General features: G+C 44.4%; 1 protein-coding gene across 4 annotated transcripts; it reads right to left on the bottom strand.

Moving 5' to 3' along the window:
• Positions 1-1,492: 1,492 nt before the first annotated feature.
• Rrp46 (exosome complex component Rrp46) lies at positions 1,493-8,927 on the bottom strand. Of its 4 annotated transcripts, none has more exons than XM_077668388.1 (6): positions 8,810-8,927; positions 8,601-8,707; positions 8,405-8,518; positions 7,767-7,888; positions 5,157-5,297; positions 1,493-1,788 (listed from the first exon to the last, which is right to left on the bottom strand). In XM_077668388.1, the coding sequence occupies exons 2-6, from the start codon at positions 8,704-8,706 to the stop codon at positions 1,576-1,578; spliced, it is 696 nt and encodes a 231-aa protein (XP_077524514.1). In that variant the 5' UTR covers position 8,707; positions 8,810-8,927; the 3' UTR covers positions 1,493-1,575. The 4 variants fall into 4 exon arrangements, with proteins under 4 accessions (XP_077524514.1, XP_077524515.1, XP_077524516.1 ...); XM_077668389.1 differs by having other exon boundaries at positions 8,807-8,926; XM_077668390.1 differs by having other exon boundaries at positions 8,796-8,920.
• Positions 8,928-9,589: the final 662 nt, after the last annotated feature.

The raw sequence follows: 9,589 nt of genomic DNA, 5'->3' as shown, positions 1-9,589 counted from the left end.
AACTCATTCCTCCACCGCGAGCTCCCGCTATCCATATCAGCATCAGTTTCACCAAATCCACCTTTTTGTGGCTGTCAAAGGCAAGGGAGTTGTGGTAGTGTATTAGTTCACCGTAGTTATGGCTTTCGTGTGCTGCCGCTGAGCGTTTTAATTTTAGCATGATGGGCAAGTACCTTAATAGCCACACGGCTGGCAGTTTGCTCTCGAACTCTGCAAGTGTGCGCGGGCAGGAAATTTGACATGGCCGAGAAGTGCATCCGACGATGGAGAAACCAAAGGGATGCATTGAGCTGCAAGAGGAGCGCTTTCCAAGGCAAGCTGTGCAAATTTCCCAAACTGGAAGAAGAGCTGCTCTGCATTGTGATGGAAGTGTAGAACAACGGCTACGCGTTGACAGCGGACATGCTGTGCGACTTGGATGGGCATGCACCAGAGCACAGCACCAGCTCAGAGTCTGAAGACTCCGCGAGTGATGATTCAATGTAGAGTAAATGCCGCTCATTCTCTGATTGGTGTGTGTTCACTAATTTTTTTTTACGTACATCACGTGCTTGGGCCGCACCCCGGAAATTGGCCCTCAAATTGGGGGAAAAAAAAAAGTGCGGTCTTTACACGTTTATACGGTAGATGTGCTTTGATGGAATGGTTAGATACGGATAAAATGCGCCAAATGTCACTGCGAGTCGGTTTGTGCCAAGCGAAAAGTTTTCATGTTTTGCTTCAATCACATGACCGCTCTCAGAGTCTCGCATATTCGGCTTGACGGCGCCACTACGTTACTGTACCATCAACCTCTACCTTGCCTGACCCCTTGTCTGTCAGTTTTGGGCATTGCTGATCCAGTTAGGAAGTAGTACAGCAGAAGAGAACCTGGCTATTTACCCTATACCCGATATTTTTGGACAGTACAACATGCACGTCATCAAAGAGGTTGCATAAAATGTTGCATGCATGCAGGAAGCCACTTGTGAATGGTTTGTTTTGGTTTATGGGTGCTTAACGTCCCAAAGTGGCTCAGGCTATGAGGAATGCCGTAGTGAAGGGCTCCAGAAATTTCGACCACCTGGGGTTCGTTTAGCGTGCACTGACATCGCACAGTACCTCTAGAATTTCGCCTCCATCGAAATTAGACCGCCGCGGCCAGGACTGAACCTGCGCCTTTCGGGTCAGCAGCCGAGCGCCATAACCACCGAGCCACCGCGGCGGGTCACTTGTGAATGCTCAACAAGCTTTGTGTGTAGTGCAAAGGGACTTCAAATATCGTAGGGACCTGGAAACACTCTTTAAAAGTGTTGCTTTCTGTCTCCGAGACTTTCCCATTGCCTTGGGCATCGCTAACATGCGCGAGTATGGTTCAGCAGATTCCTAACCATAACGTGCTCCCCACCCCCAGCCAGTTGTGCAGCATCACACCGAATTCCTTCATCTTATCTAATGGTGTACCCGTGCAAAACGAAGGGCATTTTATTTATGCTGATGAAGCAGATGCAAGTGAAGCAGCAGCGAAGAGTGTATTAGGGCTCTTCAACAAAAAAACTTAACAATCAAATGGGGCTAAAGATGCTCTGGAAAGCTTTAATCTTCATCGCTGCCTCCCTCTGGGACGAGTAACTTATGGTAACGTCTTTTCAAGGCATCCTGGTAAAAGGCAAAGATCTCGCCCGCTGCTGCCTGGCACAGGGCCAGGCACTTCTGGAACTCGTCCCTGGAAAACTGGCCCGTGGTGTGAGTTGACACCAGCTTGGACTCTTGGCTCTCGAAGGAGAATGTGCACACGGCTTTTGCTTCCTAGGGAGGAGAAATGTTTTCGTTTTGAACCAGGAAAAAATGACCACGCAACATAGATGCTGCTTAATATAGATATGCATGTGGTGAAAGGGGTGAGATGGGAGCAAGAAGAAAAGATGGCCACCTGAACATACCGCTTAATTTTTCTCTTCCTCTCTGATTGGCTGCATGCCAAGTGAGGACTGTCACATACTATAGAGTTCACTATGAGCAGCAGCATGCAAGATGTAGAAGCTCAGTTTCCAGTATGGCCCGGCGGTGCTCAACAGTTGATTTAGTGGTCGGTGAAAAGAACACATTACCCTGAATGAAGGCGCATTAATTTACCGTAAAGTAGAAAACCTGATTTGGTCGGAGAGTTTACTCTGGATGCATTGCAAGTCATACAGAGTGCGATAGTACACAAAGGAGAAGCATTGGTGCAGTTACGCACGAATGCAGAAACAAAAATAACTGATGGTGAAGAAATGTAAAGCTGGTTCAATAGCATTTTCACTGAGTGGTCACTGCAGCTTCAAAGTGGTAACCTACAATAGGTTTTACTCTCATTTCGGGAAAATTTCTCATTTTATTGTTCGTACTCCAATCAATCAGCCTGCATTTCCTTTGATTAAAACCTGCAGAAAAATGGCACAACTTGCACGGCTAATCCTGTGGTTTTCTGTCTGCAAGAACTATAAATAGCCGACTAGATTTAAAAACATGGCATGTGTCGGTGGCCACCTTATGCAAGCAGAAGCTGGAGTTTTCGCACCAAATTTGCTTTATTGACCTGGCACTGAGGATAAACTGAAGCTGACATGTGTCGACAGATTACCACATCCTAATGACAAAGAGCTTGACTTCACTGAAAAAGGAGCCTTATAAACTAGGCAAGGTCAGAAATGAAATCCAAGTAAAGCCACCACTGGCCATTCTTGCAAACAAACTGTGGTGATGTCATGACAGTGTTTTAAATTGTAAATTCTAGGGTTTAACATCCCAAGGCGACACACGGGCTATAAGGGACGCTATAGTTGAGGGCTCCGGATAACCAACATGCCCAAATTCACACCTTAACCAGCTCAGGGTTAATTTAGAACGCCTGGGGTTCTTTGACTTGTGTTCACATCGTACAGCATATGGTCGTTTTTTTTATTTTATCTCCATTCAAAATGCGGCCACTGCGGCTAGCACTGAATCCGCAACCTTGAGAGACTGTGTTCGGTGTGTGAATTCCTAAGCCTATGCTACACTGATCTACACCCGACTGCAGAATCCTTTTTGGTCTTAGAATCATGACTTGAATCCAATAGTGGGGACAAAAAAAAAGTAGCCTTCAAATGTAATTTACTCACCAATAAATGTGTATTTTGCTATGAACAAACATCGACATAGCCAGAAAAAGCCATACAAGCAAACACTGACTATCAGTGAAGTGCACAACTTTATTTATTTTACCATTTTGTAAAACAACACTAATGCCACGGCTAGCAAAGCTTAGTACTTTGTTCCACTTCCCCACATATCTACACACTTCTACATTTTTGCTTCAAGGTAACAGGTAGGTCAAAAACTGACAGAATACTAAATGTATCATGCTCTACTGTAATGGTGGGCCATAAAAGTGCCGCACTTAGCACCATTATGTAGCTTCAACATGCACTGAAAAAAGTCAGAAATACACCATTGCATAGATTTCAGTTCTTTTAAGGTTCAGTCAGTTTGGTTCAGAATGCTTGGCTCACAATAAGATTTAATGGAGAGGTATTTTTCTCATTTATGTATTTACAATTATAATCATCTCATTTAGCGCAAAACACACGAGACAAAAGAAAAGAACACAAAAGACAAAACACGAAGCAAAAAAAAGGACAAAAACGGAAAAAGGAACACAGGTGTGTTTCTTTCTTGTGTCTGGTGAATTTTTTTTACTGCGGGAACTTGACCTACATGTTCCGAGCATCCTTAGAAAATTAGAATTATTGTCCTGTGCGGCCGATTTCTCTAATTTAAATTGAATTAAACGTCCCAGCTCCCGACTTTCTTTTTTTTTATACAGAATACCCCTAAAGGCCCCGAGAGGGTATTACATAGGGGGCGGCACAGGCAAATGAACAGAATAAAACAAAACCACAAATATAGAACAACAAAAGCAAAAATAAGACACTTCGCATGACATAAGTAAGCAAAAGAATCAAAAGAATGGCAGCGCGGCAAAGAATGAAGATTACTGTAGTATTAAAATTATACAAACAGAACACTAATGCAATGAATCATTTAATAACATACCCTGCAATAACATACCCTGTAAAGGAATCCATGAAAAAATAACAATGTATGCGAAGAGTTACGCAGTAGTTATTGAAGATATAAGATTAAAATATTTATCAGGATCAGTGGTGGTTGCGATATGTGAAGGCAGAGTGTTCCAGTCAGATATTGTGCGTGGTAAGAATGAATGCGCATAGTTAAATGTTCTGCACGTGAAACGCCTAACTTCAAAGGGATGATCGCGGCGGTCAAAAATCGAAGGAGGCAAAGAAAAAAAGTCATTATGAAGTGATGGATGATGATAAAGTTTATGAAAAAGCGATAGTCGTGCAATTTTGCGGCGGAGACATAAATCCTGGAGACCTGCGCGTTTCTTTAAGGCTGTGATGCTGCTGTTACGTGAATAATCGGAGTAAATAAAACGAACGGCGCGGTTCTGCAATGATTCAATGTTATTTATTAGGTAAGATTGGTAAGGGTCCCAAATAGCCGAGGCATATTCAATTTTAGATCGAATTAGAGTGGTATAGGCATGGGCACGGAGGTGAGGAGGAGCATGCTTTAGGTTATGTTTTAAGAGACCTAATGACCGATTAGCAGATGCAAGCATAACGTTAATATGGTGGTTCCATGCTAAGTCTGAAGGTAGGAGGAGTTAACCAATGCGTGGAGTGCCTTTTAGCCAGTCCCGTGGCGGCTTGCCACCCTGCTATCAGCGGAGTGGTAGGTAAATCAGAGTCCACACATATTTTTATTTTCGTGGGCCTAATGTGCGGCTATGTTGTCTGCAACTGAAACTATTTATTCACAGAAACCTAAAAAACAATAAAATGAAAGCGAAGCCGCAACTGGACTGGCTGAAAGGCACTCCACGCGTTGGTTGACTCCTACCTACAGCGTTGAGTTCAAAAAAAAGGCAGGAGCCGGGACTTTCAATCCGATTTAAACTGGGCAAATCGACCGCACAGGACAAGAATTCGAAGTTTCTATGAATGCTCGGAAGATGTGGATCGAGCTCCCGCAGTAAAAAGATGAGTTCAGATTCCTCTTTAGTGCACCTTCAAGGTTCGGTAACAAAGCGTTGGCAGTCCTATACCAGAGAAAGTTTAAATTACCTCTTCCTGTTGTCTGTTGGGGTCAAGCACAACTGTCCCTGCTTGGGTGATTGCAGCTGTGACTGCTGCTATGTGGCACTTCATGCTGACTGCAGCATCAATTACTGCTAGACAGGCAGCATTTATGCAGCATGCCAGAAGCTGGAAAAGGGCTTGGTTAAGATTAGCCTGTGGCCTCACTTTAGTACTGTAGTGATGCCTCCGAAACACAACCTCCTCTACATCCAACTAAGAACAGCGACACAAAGAACAGCTGGAAAAAGACAGCATTCAGACAGAAAAAAAAAAAGAAATGGAAAGACTCATAAAGCTCAGCAAAACTGCAATGCACTATATGAGCTGAAATAGCTGCGAGGCTGGAGCATTAGTCTGCCTGTCCTGAGATGGGAAATTTGTGTAATGCTGCAACATTCAATCACTGGCGACAACATCAAACACTTTTTGCTTGCGTTACTGTAAATTTGGCCCCAGAGCTCCATCAACATTTCGCATTTTGCAGTTCATACTGCCCTGCTCAATAACGGCGCCTACTGGTTTCATGTGTAAAAAAGGAATTCAATGTTTTCTCTCATCTACTGCAGAGGTGGCCTAGTGGTTTGAGCGTCTGCCTCGCATGCGGGAGGTGCGGCGTTCGATCCCCAGTTTTGCTGGGTACCCACCGGTGATGCAGTGTGTACAAGTTTTCCCGTAGCCTGGTGCTCGGCTTCTTTAGGGCGAAATGCTTGGGAAATGGGTCTCTACCCCACCTTGAGAAGAAGAAAAATACCTTGTGCCGTGCCACTCTTTAGCCCCAGATGCCCTTGCGCCATAAAAAATCACAAGCATCAACATTTTCTCTCATCTCAGTTCTCAGCAACTCGTTTCAGATTTTATTTGTACAACAGAATATTACATACACAGTTAAACCTCCATCAGGGCACTGCAAAAAAGCCCAAAGCTACAGTATTTACTCCCATAATTAATAAACTTTATTCTTCAAAACACTTTAAAAATTTGGGAAGTAATATAGCAGAAAAAATACCATCACCATCATCATCAGCCTAACTACAGTATTGACTGAATAACAGTGCAGAGACAGAGGGAGCAAACAGGACAGCACCAGTCTTGTTTGCTTCCTCTGTCCCTTTTCTCTGCGCTCTTATTTGCAGTAATATGTGCCAACTAGCTCAACTCGCCGTCTTAATAACTAGAGAAGCGGACAAAAAGATATATTTTCAATTTTTTTTCGTGTACATTCAGAACATCCCTGAAATTATATACCTATTTCTTTTTCTGAGCGTATTTTGTTGCGACAATGGATTCTCCTTCTGCCAGGAGTTGTTAGAGATAGAAAGCATTTATTTCCCGACCCTGGTCCGGGTCGCCAGCTCATGTTGGAGAGTAGGAGCCCATATCGCGCAACACATGGGCGATACGTGGGCAATATGGGCAACGGGCAGTGGCCACAGTATTGGGCAGAGTGCAACAGGGGCAGCAGTCCAGCTCTCCTAAGAGGAGAGTACCTGGGTGGGTAGGGATCTGTGCTGGAGGTAGTGTGTGACTCTGCTGCAGGTGGGCAGGTCAAATGTGTGTGTGTTGTCAGAGCAGGCACCACATGCCTGAAAGCAGGGGTGGCCAGAGCACTTGAGTATGTGGTAGTTGTACAGGTCACATGGTATAGAATTTGTTTATGCTTGTATAATGAAGGTAGACTCAAGGTGAGTAAGATGTGGAAAGGGAGAGGAAGGAGGCGGCAAGAGTGTCATAGTTCTTGCTGTCTTTCCCTATGATGTTTTCTGCACATAGGGCACTCATCCTTGGGGTTGTAATCATCTGACCAAAGGGAAGGGTTGCTCGGAAACGAAGTGGTCCGAAGTGGAAATGTGTGTACTGTTTGAGCAAAATGAGGCAAACAAATGCCTCTTTTTCAATTTAAATATGAAAACCAGCAAGTAGTGATGGTCGCCGTGTTGTTGCATGAACCTGTGCCAGTAATAGGCACGCTGGCCTTTGATTGGAAGCAACTCACTCTGAAGGAACATGATGGGGAAAGTGCCTCAGAGTCGAGCGCTGTCCAATATTTCGCACAGGTACCTTGATTCCGGCCATGGGAGTAAGTGACTGTTGCAGCATGAGTGAAAGGCATTAGTTAGTTACTGTTTATGGATTGTCGTAGCACTCAGGTATGCTCTTTCCGAAGATACCTAAATCCTTTCAGTTAACAAGAGAATGCAATTTAGAAAAAGTGTACTGTGTAATCAAGTACAATTCCGCCTGTCAACGAATACTGTTATTGTGTGCACTAAGTTATGATTATGATAGATCTTTTATGGCGCAAGGGCATCTGTGGCCAAAGAGCGCCGTGGCACAAGGTGTTTTCGACTACTCAAGATGGGGTCAAAGATCCATTTTTCAAGCAATTCACCCCAGATGAAACGCGCACCAGGTCAGGGGACAGCTTGTACCCATTGTATCACCGGTGGGTACCCGGCAGCACCGGGGTATCGAACCCCGCACCTCCCGCATGCGAGGCGGTTGCTCACCCACTTGGCCATTGCTGCGGTGTGTGCACTAAGTGCCCGAACAAACCTTTTGCACTGTCATATGATATGAAACTGAGCAAAAGGATACGCCTCCATCGTTGTGAAACTCTTGGCATGTGAGTGAAATGCAGGAACGTGGATGTAAGGCTGTCAACATGGCAGTCTCCAGGGTGCTCCTGACAACCTTTTCAGACATCCGATCTGAGCAGCCTGGGAACACCGACAAGGCCATTTGTAAATGAAGGCATCCGATGACAGAAACAAAAGTAAAGTAAACTGTCTCGTGGCAAAAGTGCCTGCGTTCTGCGCTACGCCTTTTGCATTAAAGGAGTAGGAAAATGGTCGTCAGTGCTTTTCCAACGGGTACCTTCCATGCAAGCTGTATCTTTTCGTGCATGAACTGCAGGAAATTTCAAGCCGTAGAAGCAAAACGTTTTAGTTTCTATAGCACAAGACATGACACTGAAGTAAATCATTCAACAAAAATTGGCCTCAATCGAAGTAAATCACTCGTATCATGAATATCAGTATGTTCTTGAATGGAGTTGCAAGAATAAAACAGCCCGAAAGGTCCTGCGAATGCAGGCATACACTATTTTTCCATTCGCACGGTTTTCGCAGGGGACCCAAAGCATGTGCTAGATTAACAATGTAGTCTTTAGACACATACACGGTTAGAATAAAAGCATAATGACTTAGATTAGAATAAAAGTTATACTTGCTCACTTTGGTGCCCCGTTTTCGATCGAAAGAACACCTCGACCGTGGCCTTCTCATGAAGCTCGCGCGCTTGTCTTACTTCAACGGGTCCGTAAACGCCTGCTTGAACGACAGTCTCTCCTACACAAGGAAAACGAGGAAACGTTCACAAAACGGTTACCTTGGGCTCACTGAAAACCATGCTGCATTAACTTGGTTTCACCTTGGGCCAAAATCGCTGATCCGTCGGGACGCGAAAGATTTGAAAACTTCGCAGCTAACCTGCGAAGGCATCCTGTATAACTTGAATCCATTGCTGACGAACCCATTCTGCAAATGAAAAAGTGATACTTGAAAGTAAGATCTAAAAGTATGACGCCTGTATAGTCCTTAAAAAAAGAATGCTTAAGAGTAATACACAGATATGACCACAGTAAGATGCGATTAACTCCGAAAAACGACGCCACAACACTGTTCCTCTCCACGCGTCGACTGGCGAGTAGTACAGCTTTAAAAATGTATGGGCGCCGCCATCTTGTACTTTGAGAAACCTGGACAGATAAATACACCAACCTACGATGCAGTACGTTTCACCGCGGCACCAAGCGGCATACGCAATACCTTTTCCTTGTTCGCAAGTTCTTGTCACAAAACTTTAGTAAATAAAAAACACTCAGCTGGCCCGCGACGAAAAAATGGCAGGAATTTTAGAGGGCATCTTGAGCCCAGCGTTCATTCTCATGTGCGCTGCCGTCTTCTTGTCACAGTGAGCGGCGTTACCAAGGGGGATATATAAAAAAACTATATATATATCCTCCTAGGGCGTTACGTGCAACTTCGACAGGAGTTTCTTGAAGGGACAGTTAGAGATATATAAGAAGTTAGCGCAAAACTAAGACGAAGACAGAGAAGAAACACACAAGACGACAGACGAGCGCTCGTCTGTCGTCTTGTGTGTTTCTTCTCTGTCTTCGTCTTAGTTTTGCGCTAACTTCTTATATATCATGCAAAGCCAACTTGCCCGACAACACGCTCTTCAGTTGGAGAACTCTATCATTTTTTTTGTTAGCAAAATTTGATAGTTCGGCATTTAATGGCTTTGTTGCCGCTTGTCCGGGAGCGAAAGATGCTTTTATTTCAAAGAAACTTAGATTCGAAGTTGAAAAAGTTTTTCCAGCCGCTCCGATTCAAACTCAGCGCTCTCTTTGACGT

This window comes from Amblyomma americanum, chromosome 6 (genome assembly GCF_052857255.1).
Source record: "Amblyomma americanum isolate KBUSLIRL-KWMA chromosome 6, ASM5285725v1, whole genome shotgun sequence".
Lineage (NCBI taxonomy): Eukaryota > Metazoa > Arthropoda > Arachnida > Ixodida > Ixodidae > Amblyomma > Amblyomma americanum.
Note: the sequence above shows the minus strand (reverse complement) of the source record. Positions and strands in the feature narration are given on the sequence as shown.

Bases quoted from the DNA above. Each gene is read 5' to 3' on its own strand.
- Rrp46 (XM_077668388.1), bottom strand. From the start codon at position 8,706: ATGGGTTCGTCAGCAATGGATTCAAGTTATACAGGATGCCTTCGCAGG. The intron at 7,889-8,404 runs GTGAGCAAGTAT...CGGTGTTCCCAG, and splicing joins ATCGAAAACGGGGCACCAAA to GCTGCTCAGATCGGATGTCT. The intron at 1,789-5,156 runs GTAATTTAAACT...TCTCCTCCCTAG, and splicing joins CCAACAGACAACAGGAAGAG to GAAGCAAAAGCCGTGTGCAC.